The following is a 24,365-nucleotide window of genomic DNA, read 5'->3' as shown; positions in this document are numbered from 1 at the left end:
ACACCCTACTGATGCAGGCAGAATCAAACACCATGTGAAGCACGATGTGCATGAAATTCTCTCTCTTGCCCTTCTTTCTTTGTTATCTACACATACACAAACACTCAAAGGGCAACTGGGTGTGTGTCCAATCTATCCTATGTCAGCAAGATTACTTCCTTTGGGCATTGATGTAACATAACGAGGACCGACACTGTCTCTGGCCTGTGCTTTCTTGTTTGTGAACTGAGCAGTCAGGGCTTCTGCTGTTTTGCATCTGATGTCCTCAAGATCCAAACCATTTTTAGGTATACTCCCAAATGTAATTATCACGTACTTACAATCGACCCACACACTCAGCAGCTTAACTTAACAGAGACTATAATTATTATTCCAACAGAATGTCATGACCTCATCATGACCTCAATAAACAAAATACCAGCTGAAAATATTTTAATGCTGAAAAAATTACAAAGAAAACAAAATATTGTTTCAACTGTACCAAATGTAAAATGTGTGAACTGTTAAACATTAGGTCTCTCTCTCTCTTCTAAGTTCATGGTAGTAAATTATTAAATACCTACACCACCTTCCGAAAACCTGATTACACCAGGATGAATACGTTAATTTAAATGAGTCAGCACCCCCAAGTCATACTGTCAGAATCCTCAAAGCACAGGCCGAGGTGGAGGAATGGCAGCAGACTTTGTTGTAGCCTAACAATAAACCAAAGACCCAGACAGTTATTTTTCATTTGAAAACTATTAGCATTGCTTTGGAAAACACGCAAAAAAAGATCAATTGTAGCTGTTCTCTATCGTCCACCTGGCCCTTATTCAGAGTTTGTATCACATTTCTCAGACTTTTTATCTGATTTAGTGCACAGATCAAAAAAATTCTTAATATAGGAGATTTTAACATTCATGTAGATAAAATAACAGCCTCCATTTTATTTATTTGTTTATTATTATATTCAATTGTCTTTTCTTAAACTGTAAATGAGCAGTTTTAATCATTATCACATATTGTCCTGACGTATAGCAGACGAAATGTTTTTCCCACTAAAAACGTCGTCCAGATGAATAGAATCAACTTCTTTGGGTTTATCTAGTAATGACTTCATGAATGACATATCATTAAGTACAGTAGCTTCAATACTACTAAGTCGTGATCATCTACAGAAGAATGAAGAGTTTCACCTAGGATTTAGGGTTCACCATAGCACAGAAGCAGCACTAGAGAAGGTGCTAAATGAAGGTTATAAATGATCTTCTCATGGCTTCTGACAGTGAACACATCTCCATACATGTCCTGTTAGACCTCAGTGTAGGATTCAGTACTTGTGGTCATATCTAATATTTTAATACAGGGACTAGAACACACTGTTGGTATTAAAGGAAATGCACTGCAATGGTTTGGATTGCATCTATCTCATAGATTCCAATTTGTTCATGGAAATGGGGAGTGTTCTTCACACGTGAAAGTTAGCCATGAGGTTCCAGAGGGTTCTGTACTGGGATCAATACCTTTTTCATTATGCTTGCTTTATTATCTAATATTACTAGAAAATACTGCATACAGATGTTACACAGTTATATTTAACAATGAGAGCCAGATGACATAAATTAGTTGCTTAAACTATAGAAAAGAAATAAAGGTCTGGATGTCCTGTAATTTTCTTCTCCTAAATTTAAATAAAACTGAACTTATTATATTTGGCCCTAAAAATCAGGGCAATCAGCATTGTGTCGAACCAGATACTTACTCTGGATGGCATTACCTTGGCCTAGAGTAACATTGTGAGGAACTTGGGAGTCATTTTTAACCAGGATATGTCCTTCAATGTCCATATAAAACGTTATGTAGGACTGCTTTCTCTTTATAATTTCCAACATTTCTAAAATTTAAATTAAAAACTAGTTTATGGATTTCATTCCTTCTATGCTGGACTATTAAAATTGATCATTATTGGATTGTCCTAAAAGTTAACCTAAAGAGCTTCCAGTTAATTTAAAATGCTGCACTGAGAGCAGCAGCAGGGACAAGAAAGCAACATCACATTTTTGCCATACTGGCTTATCTTCATTGGCTCCCTGTTAAAGAATTCTGATAGAGGTTTCCTCCTGTTAAAATTGAGGGGTTTTTTTTCCATGTTGCAAAGTGCTTTTTCATATGGGATTGCTTGGCTGTTGAGGTTTTCTCCCGAATACTGTAGGGTCTTTACCTTACAGTAAAGACTGCCAGGTAAAGACCTGGAGGTGAGTGGCACCAAGTAAACAAACCTTTGTGTGTGCATGTGTGAATGTGCGTGCGTGTGTGTATCTATGACATCTTTGAGTAAAATCCACTCTCTGAAGTCTCCTTCTCTGGAGGTCTTCTTAGATGTTATGCAAAGACACCTCTCTTACAGAACAGCTTTGCCAACTCTTCACATAATGTGTTTTGTTGGTGGATTAAAGTGGAAAGAGCAAAATCTAGCACAGATTTATGCCAGGAGCTTAACCCTCAAAACCAACCATCCCGGAGCTAAATCCTCATTCCCAGGCACCTCGGCAGGGAAGAAAGAAAATAAAGAGAGGGAGGCTTTAAGGGGAAAAGGGGCAGAGAATGAGAAGAGAATGTGAGCTCCGTCTCTAAGCAACACTGCGTAGGGAGGGAGGGAAAGACACTTGGGAGGGAGGAAAAGACAGAGGAAAGGAGGTTGTCTCTGCATAGCAGCAAACTGCACTGGGTCACCCACCCTCTGCTGCAGCCATGGCTCAACGCCACCAGCATAAAACATTTATATCCCACAGGATGGACAGAGGAAAATATAGAGGCTGGTGGTATAAGATTAGTTCTTAGAAATGGTGTAATTAAAGCCTAAGCCGTTCTGACATGTCGGATGATACAGCTAATGACTCAATTATTTGCTTATACTTCAGCGCAGTCGCTTGAATGTGATCCTTATGGGAACCCCTGCTTTGAATTTCTATTATATGATGAAAGTAGTTCAGAACCAGTATGTATGCAATTTGTTTGACGATAAGTGCAGAATGTAGAGAGTGACTCACTCTTCTAGTGAAACAAAGCTGTTGGAGCTATCATTTTCTTCCTTGTGTATTATAGCTATCTAAGGCATATGGGCATTACTGTAAGGACCACAATTCTGGTGAGGAAGGCTTCCTTTACATACAATTCTGAAGGTACAGAGATGCTTAAATAACAGATCCAAATAAGCTGTTCTCAACATTTAATCACTATACAAACAAAGTCAGTTTCCACCCTTGATTCTCATAAAATGATATTTTTGTCATGTCATTTTTCTGCTGCTCTCAGCTTCATGTTAGCATTAATCAACTAGGATAAACAGTCTCTAATTGTCTCTTCATGTAATATTTCATTACATTAATTATTTTGCAGATCTAGCACATATGTACATGCACATAACTTTCCTTGAATGTCCTAAAATGGCCATTTGAAAAATGGGATAAGACTTGCTCTGCTTAACTTGTATATGCAAAAGTGGATATATCAACAGTGATATCGCTCACTGTTTATTGGCTTTGTAAGCTAAAATGACCATATTTAGAGAATAGGGTGAAGTTATCAGCTAATGCTGTTTTGTTAGCATGATTCATTGACCGTGAACCAGTCATTGACACACATGGAAATAACAGTTAATTATTTCCAAGTGACTAGTAAATACCTGTTTGATGTCCTTTATGACACTACAAACATTTTATTTAGCAGATAATAAAAATTAATGTAAAAATGCTCCAAAAGGCATCAACACCACTAACACTGATGACCAAAAACGTCTTTTTTAACAGACTGTAAACATGTTTATTCCAGCCACATGTGGCAATCTGAAGAATTATTTCTGTGTCACGAAGCACAGCAAATGAAACATATCCTTAAATGTCTTCAGAGAAAATAGAACACACTATTAGAAAAGAGAAAACAAAAGAATCTCACCTTCTCATATGGGTCAGAATCATAGTTGAGTCCAATCCCACAGTCATCTGTGATTTCAGAGAGATCTTCATCATCAAACTCCTCCAGGCTGATGTCGTGGGCTGGCCTGGGAATACACAAAAGAGGGTATATTCACTGCAAGTTCTGAAAAAGAATACTGATACCTGCAATATGTCTTTTCCATCAGTGAACGGTCCAAAAGGGAATTTCTTTTTGATTCATGCTCACACACTGATCAAGGGGAAACCTGCTCTAACTCATAGGCTGTCAGGCTCTGTCTGCATCTCAAGCTCATATGCTGAACAAAAGCAACCACACAAACACCCGCTATCATCTCTAATTATATAATATCTCATACTAACAAGGTCTGGCGCATTCACTGAATCAAGTGAGTGACAGTGGCAGCACCTAAAACACCCAAATTCAGTGTCAATATTTTAAATTCAGTTAGCTGGGAATGATTGTAAAAAATGTGAGCTTTGAATGCCTCAGAAAGACTCAGAAGCGTTACTGGCTGCTATCTCTTACACCAAGCTTTCTAAACTTTCATTTACAGCAGGGAAGTGTATCTCTGTAATGAGCCATGGCTTTCCAAGTTTTCTTGAGCAGACCCTATGCCGTCTTTACTCTATTAGTTACAGCAGGTTTCCAGTTCTACAGCAGCTGGCTTGCAGTGTGTTGAAGGAAATGCTGCATTGCAGCTTTCCTGCAAAGATAAGGACGCTCTACATATTACGTATGAATGCGAGCTTACATCATATAATCATATAGGGGTCCAAAGTACACAATGTCATTGGGTCTGTGGTTCTGAAAGAGGACAGGCTGATGCACAGTAATACAAAAGGGGTCATGAAAAAGTTAATGCAATCAGGGCTTCCCCTTACTGCTTGTCAGCTTGAATGTGTAATGACTTAAAAAGGGTTATTGGGTTTTTTAACAGGAGAGGAATTTGAACGATGGGCTAAATGTTAGAAAAATCAGTTTGTAGTGAAATACTATTATCCTAAATGAGTTTTCTTAACATATTTTTATTATGGTAGACAAATATTACTATCATAATTAGGATAAGGTGAATGACAAAAGCTTTTGGTAAAGCTGTTTAAAGTACTGTTGATACAGAAGTTCAGACATAATATATTTATTTTTCATTATTGGAAAACTACAGCTGCACAAAAACTAGTGTAACCATGGTGCTGATATGTAAATTTAATCAGATAAAATGGTACTAAAGTGGTCCTTGAAGAGTCCCAACAGTACGGAGAGCTCCTATTAGCAAAATGCTTGAAATAAATTAATAATCATAGGTTTCTTTCTGTCTTTTTGTTTGCTAGAGACTCGACATGAGCAAGAGCATATTTTTTTCACTTGAGATGAGGCTGAACAAGCAAAAGCATAATCTGAAAACAATTAGAGAAAGCATTTTGCTGAAAGTGCAGAAATTCCATGTGTCCAGTAAGATATCCCAAACAAATTTATAATGTGCTTCATAATAAAGCTTTTGACTTTGTTTCTAAAATGTTATCACAAAAAGTGGTGTGTACTGAAGACCTATTACATGCTGAAGTTATGCATAAAGTTTGTTTTAAGTAGGTGACCCTATCTGAACTGACATGGCTTAATTTTTGACAATTACACTGGTGTGGTAATACACCAGTACAGCTCCAAAGTGAGTTGTAGCCATTAAGAAACGTTGTGTACCACGGAGGGATCACAAGTGTCTTGTTGTTGTTCTGGTGTGGGTGGTGCTTGCCGAAGGAACGGTTAAGTAAGGAAACTGCTATCATTTTATCTGAAAAAAAGAACCCATAGCTATAACTCAAAGAGCTTCAACGCCAGTGATAGAAGGCAAAAGCCATGTTGCTTTTGCCTTCTATCAACTTAGGGCTCCTCTCGATAAGCGGTAACTGTCAAGCCTTGAGGGGGGGGGGGGATGATGAGCTGCCTTACCGAGATCGAGCTCTGAAACGTCAAATCAGTTTGCCTCTGTTGATATGTGCATCAATAACTACGCTGATGTAAGGAAATCAATTCTTATGCACGAGACACAACTTTTTGTTGCGAGCAGTAACTAGCTAACTTGCTATATTCTGTTCTACTGTCAATTATTATGTTGCCTAGACTACCTACTATGGAGACATCAACATTGGCACACCCCCCAAAGTCCTTTGAGGTGCTGTTTGACACCAGCTCTGCCAACCTGTGGGTGGACTTAGTCTGCTGTAACACTCAGGCTTGCAGTGAGTACATGCTTTACTCTGCCACATCCTTCATCAGTCACTTTGTCAGAACACATTTAGTTGTAAAAATCTCCTATGGAAGACTTAAAGCTGATATAGCCTACGAGAGCAAAGGTGGCAGTTGGTCATCTGATTTCCAAGAGATTACATATGGTCCATACGTGCGATTTAGATTTTCAGTGTAATTCCAGGCATTTATGTTCTTTGCAAAGCATCAGTGTTGGAGTTGATTAAAATTCACCTTCTAAAAATCAAGTGAAACCCAAAAAACTCTCTAATGCATAGAGACATAAACTCCAGATGTATTCCAGGTGTATGTCAATTAGAGACACACGTAGAAAATTTGATCCCCAGCAGTCCTCAACCGCCACTGCAAAATGTCTGTATTTCTACTTACTCTATGAAACCCGAAGCCTCGGTGGAGTCTTCAGATGTGACACTGTTAACGTGAGTCAAACCCACACCACAATATTATATTTTAACAGTACAAACATGTGTGAGGCTGTTCTATAATTTGTTCATTGTAGAAGGTAATTTTGAATTCTGTAGGTTGGTGGTAATCACTAACCAGGCGATCTGATCTTGTTTGAGCAGAGATGAATCGAATGAGATTTTTTTTGACCGCATTCTCGGACTATCCCAATCTTTCCATCTCAGCTGGAAGACGGACCCCTCTCATGGACAACATGACTACTCAAAACCTGCTGAGTAGCAAAATCTTTTGTTTCTTCTTGTCTAGGTACAACTTTGATAACATAAACATTTGTGCTATATCCCGCCTCAGCTACATTACTTTACATTGCTACTGTGCTTTAGCGGCACTGAACTCATTTTGTTATACAGACAGATAGCAGCTAAGCAGTGTTTTGATTTGTGGTTCAAACGAGAACAGCTGAGTAGTGTGTTCTCTTTCAGAGAATAGACAGTAGCTTGTACCAGTAGTCAGCATCATCTGCTGGACTCCTGCCACCTGTGAGACCTACAGGCAGATTGGTGTCCAAGGGTCTGCGCTTTTCAACATTTTGTTCAGACTTTGTTTTTCTTTAAAATAAATTAGTGACGAATCCAAATATGACACAAAAACCATCTTTTTGCATGCAGATTTCCTGATAAACACTGGCTGGTGCTCACAGAGCTGCCAGGCCATTTTAGAAACCTCTATGCTGACTGCCCCAAACCAGCTTGTGAATTACACCATGCAGTGTCATGGAGCCCAATAAAATTAGTATGGATAGGCAGGAAACTTGAACAGACAAACACTCTCTCTTCAGAGTGCAACAATTTGCCAACCCTGCACTTTTTTTATTAGTGCTGCCTCCTCCTGCTTACGTAATTCAAGTAAATGAAAAGCAAATGAAAGCATGCCCACCCATGCCTGTAAGAATGTCCAATGTTTTTGTTTATTTTTCAACTTTTTACTGCATAATATGAGCAATCGAATCTCCTGTCTGTACCTCCAGCAGAACCAAAATGGATGCCAGTACTGCTCTGTCAGTGTGACACCCACTTACCAGCCCTCCCCTAATGGCCAACCCCTGCGGACCTTCGGAGACGTGCTCCTCAGAGAGTAATATTCAATCTAGTACGGCTGGACCAACAGCCGAGTTGGTTTTGCTATAGTTGTCTAAATGTCAATAGTGAGATCTGAGCTGAACATAAATCTGATGTTAACTTTGTATCTGCTCAAAAACCTTGTTTACATCTTACATTTTCTCTAGAACTATTGCAAGCAAGCATATTGGACTATTGTTTGATAAAATTGTCAGAAAAAATTTTGCTATACAAGTCAGACTTAGATTTTGTGCGAGGATGAGATTTTGATTGGGGTGGGCATTTATCTGTAGGCTAGGGAACACACTCATCTTCCACAAAACGTAAAAGAGCAATTAATAAATCAACAGTGTTGCCACTTGTCATGCTGCACAGTGTATCGATCATCACTTTTCATTTTTGAGTGAAATTAATTAGTATCGTGATAATGCTGTCATTTAAAGAACACACGTGTCTGTGTGGGAAAAACTACTTTTATTTAGGCTAAAATTTGTGAAACTGAAATGTAACAACTGGACTGAACTTGTGAGGCAAAAGCTCATTTTGCACAAAATTATACATTTTCATCACAGTATCAGTGAGACTGATCTGTTGTTGTGACATGACTGTCAGCATCTGTCCTCATCAAATAAAACTGTCTATTGTTTCAACATTAGACAGTTTTTGCTGTTTTATTCTTTCGATTTTGTAATTCTAATACAAAATCTATTAATTCTACTTGTCTGAAACAGGTAGGGTTAGGGTTAGAGAGACACTGAGTCTCAGTGGAATTACCTGTATAAATAAAGGTTAAACAAAAATAGAAAAATAAGTACTATATATACAATAAGTACTATAAGTAACCAAACGTCAGAAAGGAGCTCATTAATGAGCTCTCCAGGGAACCTGTGTTTGCAAGCGTAGGTGTTTGTGGGTGTGGAATTCACAATGGGAAAAGAAACACACAGCATCTGTGAAGCTGTATGCAAGCAAGTCACCACCAGCACACAAGGAGAAAGTCCCATGTTTGATTTTTAGGTGACATTTTAGTGAAACTGATGGACACAACAGATGATCCAATGATATAAGATGCTAAGGCAGACAAGGAGTAAGATGAAAACGCTGTATCAACAAAGAAACGGTGAATACAAAGGAAGAAAAAGGCGAAGAGAAATTAAAATCTTTGCTTTGCTTTGACAAGAATATATAAATACAGATTTTAAAAACATTTTAATGCCAAGCACCACAAATGTTCATTTTCTTCCATTGTCTCAGGACACATCTCTGTAATAGATTTCACAGTCTCTTATTCCTTGTCTCCTCTGCTGCTACCTAATCTACTATGTTACCCGGTGCCATTTTCTTGGTGTGCTTATCAGTTTGCACAGTAAAATGTGACCTCATGTCTCCTCCACTCAAATGAAGAAAAGACCAAACACAGACACAATTTTGTCTTTTTCTAAAGCATTTTGTATTAAATAGCTTTATATTTTGAGGATACATATGAGATTGTAAGCTGAGCCATACCACTGCAGTGCTGACACTACTGCTTACAGTGTCTTAGCGAGCGGGCAGTGTCTGTCACATTGCGTGGTTTATCGATTACTACGCTTGATGTCGGTTGTTTGTCTTAATAGTTAGGACTTCAAGCTGAGGCTTCAGAGCTACATAGCAAGAATCATCTATATACAATACCAGTCTCCAACATCTGATCCATCCCCAGATATTCAACATTGTGACATTCAGAGCAAGATGAGAATCCTACCTCCCAAAACTCAAGTCAGCAAAAAATTACCATTGCCGACGCTGGTCATGCTGCTGCAATGGCACACCCAGATTGACTGCCACATAAAGGTTTTCCTCCCATCTCGTCTCTGTGTCGTGAGATTTAGCTTCAGTTCAGTTAATTGCTCCAGCCCGCATTTGTTCTAACAGTTATTTTCCATCATCTCTGACACCGTCATGTCCAGAACGGAGTTTCTCAAAGCTGCGAACTGTCATCTTTGTATTTAATGTCTCCACATCCACAAATTCAAAGCTTCCTTTGTCTTGTGAAAAATGAAAGATTGCATGGTTATCAGGCTGACTTCGACTTTTAATGCTTCTGTAATTTATTTTAGAATTAGTCTCCACACTCTTTCAAACATGCAATAAAGCTTTTCTGAAAATGTATTACGGATGTAAATGTTTGGGGGCAGTCCCAATTTAGATTACGGGGAAGCCGTGTCTCCTTGGCCAAAACACTGAACCCCCAAATCTTCCGGATACGCCCATCAATATATCTGCTGCATGAATATGTTCGTTAATGGATGAAAGGGGATGGTAGTGTTTTGACAATTCACTTACCCTTTACTATCAGATGGTATTTAGTTATTTTTAAATAACCCTAATCACACTGAATGAATATTTAGTAGGCTACATGCCAGGAAATATGCAAATATATATCAGTATACGCTCACAATCCAAGAATGAAATTGGACAAAAATAGAAGCTTGAGAGGAAATCTGATGACACTCTGATAACAATATTAGAGAAGATACAGATGTGGGTGTGGTGGCAGTGGTAGTGGTGGTGGGGGTGGGGGTTGAAGTGGTGGCGTGATTAAGCTGCCTTTTAACCATGAACACCTGCTTCACAGTGACATCATCTTTAAAAGCCAAGGACATGCTGTAGTTGGTAGTGACTCATTAGCAAGATAATTTTCCAGGTTTTTCAGCCACCATTAGAGAGACAAACACATGCATGCGCCCCCCCCCCCCCCCCCCCCCCCCCCCACACACACACACACAAATACTCAAGCTTGCACGCACACATGCGCACGAGTCACACATTTATCCTAACGAAGGACTCTGTGATGTCTTCCTCAGCCCCAAATGCAAAGATCATGCCATGTTTGAGTCAAAGGCACTGATGATACATCAGCTTGCTGTGAGCACATGATCTCATGCAGATTGGTCTGGATTTGGATTAATGAAGCCATTAGACGCGAGGAAAATGTGTAAATATGACTCATTCTTTTGTTGCTGTTAAATGACAAAAAATAGCAAGCTGCAAAGACTGACAGGTGAAGGCATGGCAAGTGATAGTTGCACAGAAAATGTAAGACAGTGGGAGAGAGACTGAAGCTAAAATCTACAAAGAGAGTGAGGATGGAACGCTTAAGCTAAAATGCATTTGTATTTGATTTAAGCCTCTTACGCCATGGTAACCATACCCACCATTACCCCCTCCCCCTCTGTTTTTCTCCAAATGACTTCAAAGAGTTGGAAGGCAAAAGTAGAACATTAACAGGAAAACATGGGATTCATGGGGGTGGAGAGGTGGGGTTGCATACTTCATAAAATAGTCATGTTCACGAAATGTTCATAAAACTTCTATATATTAAACTAGAGATTGAAGCAAATCACTATTTCTATCACTGGTTAACCTCTGGGCCGTGAAAAATACACTGTTTGTATCTTTGTTCCCAAAATTAGCAATGAAAAAATAAGAGACAAACAAATGGAATTAATTTTCCCAAACTTGTGATTCGCAAATGTGTTATATACAGGGATGAAATAAGAACAAAAATAAGAATGGCATTCAAATAACCAAGGCTCCGCTTTGTGTAGATTTACTTGTGTATTATGTGAATAATGTCAAAAAAGATAATGAGTCAATAGGACCTTTGATAAATTTGGAGCCTAAAAATGGCATCCTTAAAAAGGTAGCACAACTGAAAACAGAGCAGTTCATGCTCATGAAATAAAAACAAACAAATGACTGCGCACAGTACGACTGCTGCCTCAGCAAGTCTAAGAAAGACCGACCAAACCCTTGGGCAAAATGTAATCAATGAACTTCAAGGTGTGGGTTCCTGGCATTGGACAAGGCTTTGCATTGTAATAATTCAACACAGCCTTCATCCACTGCAGGGAATATTTATGATGAAGAAACAAAGCACAGCTCAGTGGAACAGCTTCTATGTACATTACTGTAAGATGATGCTTTGGATAAGTTTAATCACCATGAAGTTCTACTCCTATATATGAGCTTTATACCTTTATATAAGGTATATATAAGGTATAAAGCTCTCTGTGCCTGGAAGAAAGTGCTACCATGTTTTCTCTTATTAGCAGAAATGAATTAAAATCTCTCATCAATTGCTCACTGAAGCATATTCATATGCTTCTTTTAAAGTTTAGATTTCCAGCTGAGGACGTTTTCCATCCGCAAAGGGGAAATTGTAACCTGTAATAATTTTCTGGTGCTCCGGGGAGAGAGGTGCTGCCTCTCGTGGATTTTGTTGCCTACTGGAAACAGTGTTAGGGTTATATAAGGCAGATTACCAGACCACACCATCACACAACTGGTGGCTTCACTCATGAATCAGTCACACACAGATGCACAGAGAAAGAGACAACACACACACACACACATACACACACAAAAGCTGTGACACAATCAAACGCACAGACATTTACAGAAAGACTCTTTCTACATCCCTACTTACTGATATTTCATAATCAAAAAGTGAAGAGCCAACCAAAAATAAACACAAACCACTTGTTCCCTCTCGAATGTATAAAAAAACTACCTGAAAACAACAGAAACAAACCGATTAGCCTCCACAAAGGAGTAATGCAATAAACTACTCCTCACATGATTCCTCTAATATAATTAAGATTCGTTAGATTTGGCTGTAGTGCTGTGAATTTAAAACATTAATACCATGGTCAGAGCTTGGCTGAGTGAGCTGAACAGGTCACCAGTAGTCATGCAAACGATCTGGTCTATTGATTTGACATGATCCAGCAGTGCAGTTGAAATCCCACATGACTACATGCTGTGGATAAAAAATCTACCAGGACTGATTTGTTAATGTGATTGCCTCTGTAGGATATGAGCCATGTTGGAGGCAGAAGCAGGCATGTTGAAATGAAATGTGTTTACTTCATGCACATTAGAGCACAGGGCTTATGTTATCCTGATAAACACGCCAGATAAAGTCTTTTTAGTGTTGTAGTTTATCCAGTTTCTCTCTGCTACTCTGGGCTAGTAATTTATAGTAGCTGTATGTTGTAGTCGTGCAACCCAGTTAGAAATAACAGTGTTTTCTTTATTATTCCTGCTATGTTTGGTGACACAGAGTAAAGCCTTACAGCAGCCACTGAAGGTTATATATCATAACATATGAAAATCATATGAAAAGTAGAAATACACCCAGATTTTTATTTGTAATCATTCCAGGAAAAAGATAATCCAAGTAGTATAAGAACTTTGGCTTTTGGAAGTGTACATACATCAATATATAGGATTTACTGTTGATGAATTTATGAACTATGAGGTTAGAATTCAAATAATCAGCTGTAAGAGCCAGTGGGGTCTATTATCAACAAATCCAAAGTCTTGTGTTAAATTATGCTGCAGGAATACAGGAATTTAAAGATGTAAAATGATTGACTATACAGATTAGAGCTGTGCACTTTTTGCAATAGCTGAAATTGCAAATATGTCTTCACTCTAAGAAAAACTACAACCTTGACGCCCCCATTATTGCAACTTATCAAGAAGTCAAAGGACTGTGAACAGGACACTTTCATTCCTGCAAACTTCTTTGATGATAGCACTAAAGAAATACATCCAGGACCATGACAGGCTGTACAAATTATGTAAATTAGGAGAAAATCAAAATGAATATTTTTTTCTCTATTGTATATTTTATGATTTAAGAATGTCTACATTTAATAAGAAGCTTAATTTTTTTAACTGTAGAAATATATATATATATATATATATATATATATATTTCTACAGTTAAAAAAATATATATAAATTTCTTGTCTAAAGCTTGGAAAAGGTACCAATTGGTTTACTTAGCTCTGGCCTTTGTTAGTGATGTCTTACAAGTCTGTTTATGCTGATCACATTGTCAAAACACATTATTATTATTTGTTATGTTACATTGTTACCAATACACATCCAGCATCAAAAGTAGGTTTACTGCACTCTCTTCACACAGTTCATTAAATTTACTACAAGATGTCTCAGTGTTTCTCATCTTACCGGGCCAATTACACTACAACAAGCTAAACTGTATATTTTAAACAACAACAACACCCTTGTAGAGAGCACTGATTTAACGCTACGTGTGAAATAAGTTGCCTCTGCAAGAGTAACCCACCCACAAATATGCTTCTACAAGAAGAAACCGGGGCTGATTTGTCATGCTGATTGTCGCAGAGGTCACATTAGAGGCGTTTGACACAACATCAATATCAGTAGGACTTCCGTAAATCATTGTTCAGCAACGTGCCCTTGCCTGGGTTGGACTCAACAGGGCGTGGGCCTCACACAGAGAATGCGCAAAGCGGGTGACTGTCGCCACAGCTAGAGATCAGTCATATGCAATATGTTTTACAATTTGCCATTCTTTGCAATTTTCAGAAATTACTAAAACGCGAGTCTTTTATTCCCTCTTCACCAAGTCGTCTCTCCCAAAAACATAAACAACCAGCAATGTTCAGCTGCAGCACCTACATGCGCGCAGTGAGGCAGCAGAAGGCCGAGCAGGTTATTCACAGTATCTATTACAACCTAGGCTGGGGATGTGCGTTTTTACTGCAGTCATCAAAGCAGCACAGACCGACATGCATGGCGCTTTTTCATATCAGCCCAGCGCATCCTCCATCGACCCCTCACTGTCACTTTACATACGAGCTCTTACCTGCATCCAGGAGGCGAGAGAGAATGGAAGGTGGATAGGGAAAACATCTCAGCCCTGTCCGCCATCTTCTTCTACAAATGACTCAGAGCGATTGCAGAAAATCACGGAGGGAGCGCAGTCCATTCACAATTACAGTGCACGGGACGGGACAGTGGACAGAGGTTTCTCTATCTGCGGCCCCACAGATGCCCCCCTGGCCGCAAGCCTTCAATCAGACAAGCCTGCTCAGCACCATGAAATCTGCAGTCAACCATCCACACAGGCAGGATAAGGAGGGGTGTCAAGGCAAATAAGACAAAAAAAAAAAAAAGAGCTTCAGCGGCAGCGCGCAATAACGCGGAAATCTCTGTGTTCCCCGGTTATGTCCTTGCGAAACATGAAGCGGGCAATTTGTATCCGCAGTCGGTGTTTTTCTCTCCAAATGTCTGCCGCTGTGATGCTGCCCGTGACACACAACAGATACGGGCCAGCAGTGCGGAGACAGGCAGAGACGGAGGAGGAGGGGGTGTAAAGCGGAGACGGTATAACGTCAGTGCTGATACCATATGAGCAGGCTGTGCTGAGTGGATGTAGTCAGAGCCTAGAGGGTCACACGGAGCAAAACAGATAAAACAGCGGCCATAAAGTTGTTAAGATGAAATTACAGTGAGTAAAATTTGCAGGCAAAGCAAACGTGCTTTTCGTGCCGACGTCCGTGTGGACCAGCCTTGGGGAGATCCGAGGATTCCCCGGGGAAAGGCAGGGACTTCAATTTTAAGTCCTCGTTTTGTAACCGTGCCTTAGAATGGACTGGAGGACGCTGTTTAATTGCAAGGTTTACAAGGCCTATATACTGTAACGTGTCCCAGAAATAGTCATTTGGTGCCTCTGCATATAATGTAATTATATGAATTTTAATTTCGGGTCCTTAACTTGCCGAATTTCCATTGTGACCCAAATAAAAATGAGTTTAATAAAACACAGAGAACATAGATTTGTGTTTCAGTGAACTTCCATAAAACCTATAGGCACACTTTGAAGTGTTTGGCTACTTATACTGCTTTATGATCAGACCTCCCGCGTAGCTGTTCACTGCATGTGGTGCTGAAACTCTCTCGGTAAACTGAAGTTTAGCATTTATACCACACGGTGACAGCAAAAGCTCACTGCTGAATGAAAACAGGGATTACCTGGAAGCACAATAAGAGCCATGATTAGAGCCCGGATTTCCTGTGTTTTTGCTCTTTGAGGTGTAGATGCTGACTGATATTGACTGAGAGGGCATCTGAGAAGATGTGAGTTAGGCCTCTTTAAGTGGCTTCTTCTTCTTTCACTGTTAGGTGTATATTTCTCATATTTAGCGAAAATGTTTCTATTACTCTATGCTACTTGTATGTGTTTGCTGGTTGTGTTTGAGTTCTGGGTGCTGTCTGTGATGACAGGCTGAGGGCACCAATCAGGAGGCACTGTGAGGATATGGCCTGGGGCTGATTGTGAATGGCTTCTTCCTTCATCCACTTATGATTTCTGAGTGATATGATATTGATATTGATTTGTTTTACCTTTTTGTTTGTTTGTTTTACCCTAAAAGCATGCATATTGACAGAAATACAACAAGACAGATGACTATATTGTCTAACATGTGCTATTGAGTCATTTTTGCTCAACCCCTGATTGCTCTTTTAACTCATTATATTTGTTATTATATCTATTCAATGTTTATTAATTTCTAGATTTTATTTTTTGTTTCAATTTACAATAGATCCAATGCACAGCTTAAGAAAGTTCTGAATGAATTACACAATAAATTCAAACAGTTGCATTTTTATTTCCATTACATGTGAATAGTTCCAATCCATGGATACACGAGCTCCATATAAAACATTTGTAATTACAGAGAGGGGACATGTAAAAGGAGTTACGTTTCAGTGAAGGACCTTTTCATTCCTCAATGTCTTATTATATTGTTGTGAGCTATGAATAAGAAGAATGAAATTAACATATGTTCAGGCATGAACCACAGATGAAGTTCATTTTAATGGCCGTGTTTATAGCAGGAAATTGTTTTAAGCTATCTTCTTCTCTTCAATGGAGATGGGACCCAAGGTGACTTCTCCTTCCCATTCCAAAACTGAGAAAAGAAAGAAGAATTGTTGCAGTGTGCATCATTGTGGGTTTTTTTTTACTTAAAAAAATAGAAAGCATAAAACAATTATCTTTTTGTAGGACCAACTGAAATGAAACTTTCCCTCTACTAAAATGTTGCAATACTTATATTTTTTTAAAACACATACCTTCCTGCTGAGACACGTCCCGTATCCCCCTAAACCAAGGGACCTGTTTAATCGGGCTTGTAGAAGCCGGGCTTCCGCCACCAATATTTCCAGTTCCAGTGCCTGTAGTCCCTGTTCCTGTATTTCCCGTGCCTGTATTACCAAGTCCACCTCCAGTAGTGCCACTAATAATTCCAATACTAGTTTGCCCACCTGTTAAAGACTCACAGGAGCCACAAGCACCATCATATCCAGCAGCTTCTTTCCACCTTGGGAGAAATGGAAATGTAAGCAGTATCGCCACATCAGTTCTGGTCTAATGATCATTGATACATGTGTACAAAGGTAGACTCACCCACGGATGTAGGAACAAGCTCTGTGGTTACTGTCAATGGCTTGGGCAACAGATGTTGCTCTCAAGTTGCAGGTAATGTACAGCTAAGAACAGGAGAGAATTTATGTTATTATTCTATGTAATAGTTCTACATTAGTAATGTTGTTGAAAATATAACACAATGCACTAAGTAACTCAAATTTGGAATTGCATACTTTTCCACTGTTAGCATTCTGGAACTTGAAGGATTCAAGCTGGAACTGAAGCTTGTTCTCTGCAGTGCGATCCAGGAACCTCGAGACAGATCCAGTGAGCCTACCATCAATCATACACCTGCACACAAGAAAACAATGTGAAATGACCATAGTAACCAGTAGCATAGGCATCTGTGATAATCAGGTCTTAATATACAAAACAACTTCAATAATCTCATCAAACTACATTACCCTTGCTCTATGAATGCATATCTGGGGCTAGAAGATGCATCAGCTGAAAGGGTAGCTACACATTTGTCCACATAAACACGGAGCTGCACATGGTGGTACTGCATGACAGAGACCTCAAAATTAATCTCGTCACCCAGGAAATACTGGTTGCTTGGCCTCTCATTTTTCCAGTCATCTGTGAAACAAGACATGACAATTTTATAATTCAAACAAGTATGTATTTTGAATCAAGGTCGCATACAATATAAAACACACTGAGAAACTGATCTTAAACGCACCAGTCATGAGTGTCAGGGTGAAGTACAGAAACTCTTGTGCCATCTTAGCCACAGAGAATGGGACCCAGAGGGGTTCAAGAGCGAGACTGCTTACATTGTGCTTTCTAAGTGACAGGACATGTTTTACAAGAATGCAAAAAACTAAAGCAAGAATAATATATCACTGAAATATCCAGATTACATTTGGTAAATTCTAGATTACTAAAAATATTTAGGTCGTACTATAGAGCACATTAAATACCAATATAATTCTGTTGGTTTGATGTCTTTATCTTAACAAATCTTCCCAAATGTTTACCTACCTTTGGTAGTGACATTCAACAACTACAGCTGCTTTGTCGGTCCTAATCACAGGAGAATCACCCACAGGCTGGGGGTTGTAGTTCAGTGTGAAGGTGTAGATGAAGGAATCTCCAGTCATCTAGCAAACATATATATACAAAACAAGTCAAATTATACATAAACCTGTTTTCCAGCTCTTGAATTAAATTTCACAATAATGTAATATTTATTCTTCATACTTTTAATGTGCTCCCACAATTCTGCAGCTGAGCTTGATAAATCAGCACTTGAGCTGCCGTATCCTCTCCGACAACAGCGCATGAACCCAGGGTAAGGTCAGCCGAATTTATCAGCTGGCCAACTCGAAAGAAATCCTTTTTGACTTCCACATGAACAATGTCCTCCCTGCATTCAACAGCAACAGATGCAGCAGAAACAGGATATCTCAGCTGGAACGGCACATCAGGCTTGGGCTTGGGCTTAGGATCTTCAGGGTATTTCCATGTGAGTGGTTTTTCAAATATTTGTTTTTGTTGTTGGTGGTCTGGAGCCCACACCCCAGGCACAAAACCACCCTGAGCATCACAGAGGCCAAGCAAGGCCAGTGCCACAAGGCAAACAGTGGCACACTTCAGTAGCATGGTGCCCACGGTAGTTCACTGGGTGCTGTAAGGGAGCTGGAAATGCCCACCTGCTTTTATAACACAGTGAACTTGTTTACTTCCACTACATTCCCCCCCCCCCCTTCAGCTGGCCATTCCCCTCAGGGTTGATGAACATCAATTTTAGCTACTGAAAAGACTGCACTTGCTAACTAGCAACTTTTTTATACATCTGGATTCAGATTCTTCAGTTTCTTAGTCATAAAATGTGACTGTGGAGCACACAGGCATATCTTCTTCAATCATGTTTTCTTCAAACAAGTGAGAAAAGATATTCAAACAGGTGACAAAGATGCAGCAGAAAAACAGGACACAAAAGGTTATGTTGACCCTGGTTTAGGTGCCCTTAACATAGTAGATCAAAATCAATATTTTGCCTTATGCAAAGGTCTGCAGATCAATATGGCTCTAATTCACAACAGATTAACCACCAACCACAAAATAAAAGAAGATATATGAGATATGAGAAAGAAAATGTTATTGAGCCATTCTAACACAAGGGAAGTCTAAAATCAAAAGGCCTTTATATATTTTTTAATAACAGTGGGCAGGTGGGTGGGAGTTGTTGTTATTGTATTTAAATCCAGTTTCCTTTAAAGAACATGTGAAAGTATGGATCCCAGTAAGGGACATTGGAGAAAAAAAATTGAAGAAGGATTTTTGCAACGTCTTACAAAAGTTTTTCGTTTAAGTCCATGCACTTTCAAGTCAGTACTGAGATCTGCTAAACAGCCATAGTGATAGGAGTGACACACCTACCAGAGAGATTCATAGACTTTTGCTATCACCTTGGCCAAAACTATAAAGACATTCACTCAGAGCTTTGCAGTACACAGTTTTGCGAGAGAAGAAAAAATTATATAAAAGAACATTTAAAAAAAAAAATGTCTGTTTTCATGTGAGTAATGGGTGCAGGTGTATAGACAACAGTGACAGAAAGTTTAATTGTGGAGACAAGTTTTTTTTTGGGCATCAGATAAACAATAGTATCTGTACAATTTGCACAATACTTCTTCTCTGGTTTAATTTGTTTATATCACTTTTTAATTTACTCAGAATTACCTCTCTAGATGCTATTAAATTATTACAAATTCATGATTGTATTGGGTTATCACGTAAAATAAACTGTTTATCCTTATGAGGAGTGACTTAAATAAATAAAAATGCATCCTAAACAAGAGCTTGACTCCGAAGAGGTTACCGAAGAGGAGGAAACTGTATATTTTGTTTGAGATGCATGCACAGTATAGATTTACAAAATGACTCTCAGGATTTTTAAAACTAACATTTTAACCTGTCACAAATAAAATGACTGAATAGCTCATGCAGCCAAAATACATAATACTGAAAGCTCTTGCCTTCTGTCCACAGATGACCTGCTTACGTCTAATTATACCTTCTTTTTTTTATCACAGACAAAGAACACTTCATCCTGTTGCAACGATTTGCAACGATGTCAAAATGAAAGATAAATAAAAGTTTTTGTTTACACTGTGAAGGCACAATGTTGGTCAGACAGACCCTGTGAAGGTTCTTGTTATGAAACTGTTCAGATGTGAGATCCTAACAGGCCATCATTAACCATACCTTATAAAAGTCAACCTATTTGCAGGATACATTTCACAGAATCTGCTGTTCTTTTATGTGACGTAATGGTACTAAAGCTGACTTGTTGTCGTCTTTTATTATTTGCCCTGCTGGGCTATAGATCGAATGCCCAAAATTATGGGCAAGGGTCTCAGAACCCTCAGAATCCTAGATACCCACCATCTCCACAGGGGCAGAAGCAAATCAATAACCCTGAATACCCTCAGCAGCCTCAGCAGCCCAAAAGACCTCCGAACCCTCAAAAGCCTTTAGAGTCATTTCACACTTGTGAAGTTGCGGAAAACTACAGGATACCGTGTGGCACTAATGAAATCTCTGCTTCCGAATGTGATGCTACAAACTGCTGTTTTGATGGACTCATGTGCTATTATGGCAAATCTGGTAAGAAGTTCTGCTTTATAGATAAACTACACCACTGATACATTATGGTGAAAGGGTAAAAGCATTTGCATTTGTCTTTCTTTTTGTTGTACTTTATTATTATTATTATTGTTGTCTCAGTGACACTTCAGTGCACCAAGGAAGGCCTGTTCATCGTGGTGGTGGCCAGAGATGCAACTCTGCCCAACATTGACTTGGAGACAATTTCTTTCTATGAGAATGGTCACAGCTGCAATCCAGTTGGCAGCACTTCAGCTTTTGCCATCTATGAGTTCCCTGTCACTGCCTGTGGTACAGTTGTAAAAGTAAGTGTTGTAACTGAATTAATAATAATGATACTTTTAATACTCCTCCTACTACTACTACTAATAGTAATCATGAAAAACTTATTTATATAGCACTTTTCAAAACACAGAGTTTGCTGCACAGTTTACATAAAAGCCGCAAACTGTTATTTTATTTTCAGTAGTTGCTTAAAACAAATAAAAGAGTGAGCCAACCTCATTGACTGAGCAAGGCTGTTCCACAGTTTGGGTGCTACAACACCTCTGGTTTTAAAATCAGAGCTAGGGACAGTTAGAAGACCCTGGTCAGACAATCGGAGAGGCCAGCTGCATTGAGGTGTTAGAAACTCAGCTAAATAACCAGGGGCCTGTCCATGTAGAGCCTTATATGTCAATAACAGAATTTTAAAGTGGATTCTGAATTTCACTGGAAGCCAGTGAAGGGATGCAAGGACAGGTGTAATATGTGACCACTGTAATTTTCATTAGCCGCCTTGCTGCTGCAATCTGAACTAATTGGAGACAATCTGAGGACTGACAGAAACTTAAAGTGTGTACTAAAAGTTCAAGACGATTCACTGACATTAAAGGTTTGATTTTCGCAACATTTCTGAGATGAAGGAAACAATATTGGGTAACCTTTGAGATTTGAGTTTCAAAATTCAAGTGCTGATCACAAGTAATACCAAGGTTTTTAGCAGATGATTTGAAGTTATTGGCGAGGGGGCCGATGCACTGACTAACTGTCCTAGAGAAACTGTCTGGCCCGATGCACTAGAATCTCAGTTAACAATTTAAGTTTTAAGTTTAAGTTTTTACAGGCAATGTTAAAGACTGAAATCCTGTCATTATACTGTAGGAGGAACCTGGTGTTCTAATCTACGAGAACAGGATGTCTTCCTTATACCAAGTGATTACTGGACCCCATGGATCCATTACCAGGGACACCTACTATGAGTAAATATTTTAATATCTTTATCAGTAAGTAGATACAGCATAGGCAAAAATGTTACCACGCATGGGCAGAAACTAGAAGATCGAAAAAGTTCAGTGAGAAAGAAATTTTTATTCAAAGTTTATAGCTAAATTACTTTATGAGTGACCAACATAAACTGCATTTCTTGTGCCAGGTTGTTGTTCCAGTGCAGATATGTTGGCACCACAGTTGAGGCTTTGGTTATTGATGTTGGTCCGGTTCCTCTGCCAAACTCAGTTGCAGCTGCTGGACCTGTGCGTGTGGAACTCAAGCTGGCCAATGGACAATGTGTTGCCAAGGGCTGTGTTGAAGGTTAGTCTTGGAGAGCTAAATCTGCAAAGATAGTCTCTTTTAGCAGGGAATGTGTCAACAACTACAACTACACTCATTTTTTGGACAGAAGAGGAAGTCTACACCTCTTTTCACACCGCTGCCGAATACCCTGTCAGAAAGGTTTTGAGGGATCCTGTTTACGTTGAGGTCTACCTGATGGAGAGGACCGATCCCAACCTTGTCTTAACTCTTGGAAGATGTTGGGCAACCTCTGATTCCTATCTTCATAGTCTTCCTCAGTGGGACTTTCTGATTGATGGGTAAGAGTAGGTGGTGCTCTTAATTTGGAGGCATTTGTATTATATTTTTGATGTTTACTGTACACACTTTGCTTTTAACATAACTGCCCCTATCGTGATGACCGCTACCTAACAACCCTGCTTCCCAGACCCTCATTTGGATTCAAGTTTCCAAGCCACCACAGCCGCTTTGTTTTCAAAATGTTCCATTTTGTAGGCGATGGTAGTTCAACCCAGTCAGCAGCTACAAAGCCAAACATTATGCCTCCTTTACAGGAAAAGGTATAGCATCCCAATACCAAGCGAAAAAAATATCTTTCTTTTCATTTCATGCTTACTTTTTGTTGTAACATATTTTCAAAGATGTGCTTTTTTTCTGTTTTTGACCAGCTGTACATCCACTGTGATGTAGCTATTTGCCAACCTACTCTTGGAAATAACTGTGAACCCAGGTGCTTCAGAAAAAGTAAGTTGTACACTGACACCATCAGTACAGTGTTTCCTGGAGTTTGATCCGCCTTTTTTTGAGTAAGATGATTAACGAAGCTAAACAGTGGCCATACCATAAAAGGTCTCCGCTGAAAAGGTTCATCTGAAAAAGAAATAGTACATTTCCCATCATTTTATGATCTACTTAGTGCAAGTCTGATAGAAACTGACACTTGCCATGTTTTGTCCACAGGGAGAGAAATTGCTGGTTCTGTCAAGAAGGTCACAAGAGAAGAAACCACTGTGGTTAGCAGCCCAGAGCTTATCTTTGTGCAAAGAAGTACAGAGTCACAATATCCTAACAGATCATAGTAATGATGAAATCTTTGAATTGACTGTGTTTCAAATAAATATTCAGTGTTATAAAAGCATTGCCTGATCCTTTCATTCCCTCACAAAGCATTACTCAGGTTTATTATTTATGCAGCCCTCAAATTATTTTCCATACGACATTTCAGTGGGATTTAGCTTAGTTTTAAGTTATTTTTATCGAACATTTTGTATGTCAGTTCTCACATTTTAATATTGCTTGTATCGATTGTAAACAAAAGGTATGTTAGTAACTCAGAACAAAGACAAACTTAGTCAAAGCCTTGTGAAGAAAAGTTTCTTTAAAATAACAGTATCAAAAACACAGCTAAACACATCTTATTTGAAACTACTCCTTCAGTGCATGGAAGTGGATCATTAAGTTTCATGCATACTTTCACAGCAAAGGCAAACTTTCACTTTTTTTTTAATTATCTGATAACTCCAAAACTTTTCATATCCTGTATGGCTATTCACTATTCACTACAAATTCATTGACCATTTACAGTAATGATATGAAAAGTTTTTGTTTGTATGTTTTATATTGTTATTGCTCTTGTTGCAACCACCAACAATGTCTCTATTTGATGTAAAGATTGCTGTAAAAAAAAAACTGTTAAAATGATATGAAAAGTAAAGCATTACTGAGGAGGGTTAGAGAAAGTTAATCAGTTGAGCAGTATACCTCAAAACAGCAAATTTGGGAGGCAACACTCTTATAATGGTCCTGTCTGGAGATAAAATGTCAGAATAAAAGGCAAAATACAAATACGCTTTAGTATGAAGTCAATTGACTTTCAGTCCATAAAATCAGGCACTGCAGAGTTTTATCACAACACTGTTAGCCTTTGCAGTAATTTCCATAGCTTAGTACTGCAAAATCAACAGTAAAAAACTCTAAAGGATGTTAGCAGTTTAGTGCTGTAATTTGCATGTAATTGTGGGAAAATTCCATGAGATTACATTATTTTTACGGTAACTCACCGTACTCATGGAAACAGCTGTAAAATACAGCAAATGTAACAATTGGTGATGTTACTGAGATTATACTATTACACCATCCGGATTTCTGTTGTTTTCTAC

General features: G+C 38.8%; 4 protein-coding genes across 5 annotated transcripts in view; 2 read left to right on the top strand and 2 right to left on the bottom strand.

Moving 5' to 3' along the window:
* mapk8ip2 (mitogen-activated protein kinase 8 interacting protein 2) overlaps positions 1-14,877 on the bottom strand; it is a 28,244-nt gene extending 13,367 nt beyond the window's left edge. For both annotated transcript variants that reach the window (XM_084933184.1, XM_084933185.1), the window contains exons 1-2: positions 14,410-14,877; positions 3,937-4,042 (exon numbers count right to left, since the gene is read on the bottom strand). In XM_084933184.1, the coding sequence (XP_084789310.1) occupies positions 3,937-4,042; positions 14,410-14,474 (171 nt within the window). In that variant the 5' untranslated portion in view covers positions 14,475-14,877. The remainder of the gene's footprint in view (positions 1-3,936; positions 4,043-14,409) is intronic.
* LOC146382512 (gastricsin-like) lies at positions 5,791-7,801 on the top strand. The gene is given in 11 exon segments (XM_084935997.1): positions 5,791-5,899; positions 5,902-5,951; positions 6,055-6,087; positions 6,089-6,356; positions 6,485-6,620; positions 6,723-6,819; positions 6,821-7,007; positions 7,275-7,420; positions 7,423-7,474; positions 7,477-7,522; positions 7,606-7,801. Coding segments are annotated over 11 exon segments (1,320 nt in total).
* Positions 14,878-16,405: 1,528 nt separating the features above from the next.
* On the bottom strand, positions 16,406-18,642 carry LOC146382510 (zona pellucida sperm-binding protein 3-like). The gene is made up of 8 exons (XM_084933189.1): positions 18,241-18,642; positions 18,022-18,140; positions 17,720-17,823; positions 17,442-17,616; positions 17,211-17,328; positions 17,017-17,099; positions 16,683-16,930; positions 16,406-16,519 (listed from the first exon to the last, which is right to left on the bottom strand). Exons 1-8 carry the CDS (start codon positions 18,640-18,642, stop codon positions 16,455-16,457), a joined length of 1,314 nt encoding a protein of 437 aa, XP_084789315.1. The 3' UTR covers positions 16,406-16,454.
* A 230-nt stretch (positions 18,643-18,872) lies between these two features.
* Positions 18,873-22,678, top strand: LOC146382509 (zona pellucida sperm-binding protein 1-like). Its single transcript, XM_084933192.1, has 5 exons — positions 18,873-20,652; positions 20,773-20,957; positions 21,796-21,893; positions 22,067-22,224; positions 22,313-22,678. The coding sequence occupies exons 1-5, from the start codon at positions 20,316-20,318 to the stop codon at positions 22,507-22,509; spliced, it is 975 nt and encodes a 324-aa protein (XP_084789318.1). The 5' UTR covers positions 18,873-20,315; the 3' UTR covers positions 22,510-22,678.
* The last annotated feature ends 1,687 nt before the right edge of the window (positions 22,679-24,365 follow it).

This window comes from Perissodus microlepis, chromosome 7 (genome assembly GCF_051167445.1).
Source record: "Perissodus microlepis isolate ML-2025 ecotype Zambia chromosome 7, ASM5116744v1, whole genome shotgun sequence".
Taxonomy (NCBI): Eukaryota; Metazoa; Chordata; class Actinopteri; order Cichliformes; family Cichlidae; genus Perissodus; species Perissodus microlepis.
The sequence above is the reverse complement of the archived record's forward strand: the minus strand, read 5'-3'. Positions and strand labels throughout refer to the sequence as shown.

What these genes read in the sequence shown, in the direction of transcription:
- LOC146382509 (XM_084933192.1), top strand. Translation starts at nt 20,316, where the DNA reads ATGGTACTAAAGCTGACTTGTTGTCGTCTTTTATTATTTGCCCTGCTG. An exon ending in GTGCTATTATGGCAAATCTG is followed by an intron (nt 20,653 to 20,772) that starts GTAAGAAGTTCT and finishes TTGTTGTCTCAG; the next exon opens with TGACACTTCAGTGCACCAAG. An exon ending in TGCCAAGGGCTGTGTTGAAG is followed by an intron (nt 22,225 to 22,312) that starts GTTAGTCTTGGA and finishes TTTTTTGGACAG; the next exon opens with AAGAGGAAGTCTACACCTCT.
- LOC146382510 (XM_084933189.1), bottom strand. Translation starts at nt 18,642, where the DNA reads ATGCTACTGAAGTGTGCCACTGTTTGCCTTGTGGCACTGGCCTTGCTT. An exon ending in GCTTGTTCCTACATCCGTGG is followed by an intron (nt 16,931 to 17,016) that starts GTGAGTCTACCT and finishes ATTTCTCCCAAG; the next exon opens with GTGGAAAGAAGCTGCTGGAT. An exon ending in GGACGTGTCTCAGCAGGAAG is followed by an intron (nt 16,520 to 16,682) that starts GTATGTGTTTTA and finishes TTCTTTTCTCAG; the next exon opens with TTTTGGAATGGGAAGGAGAA.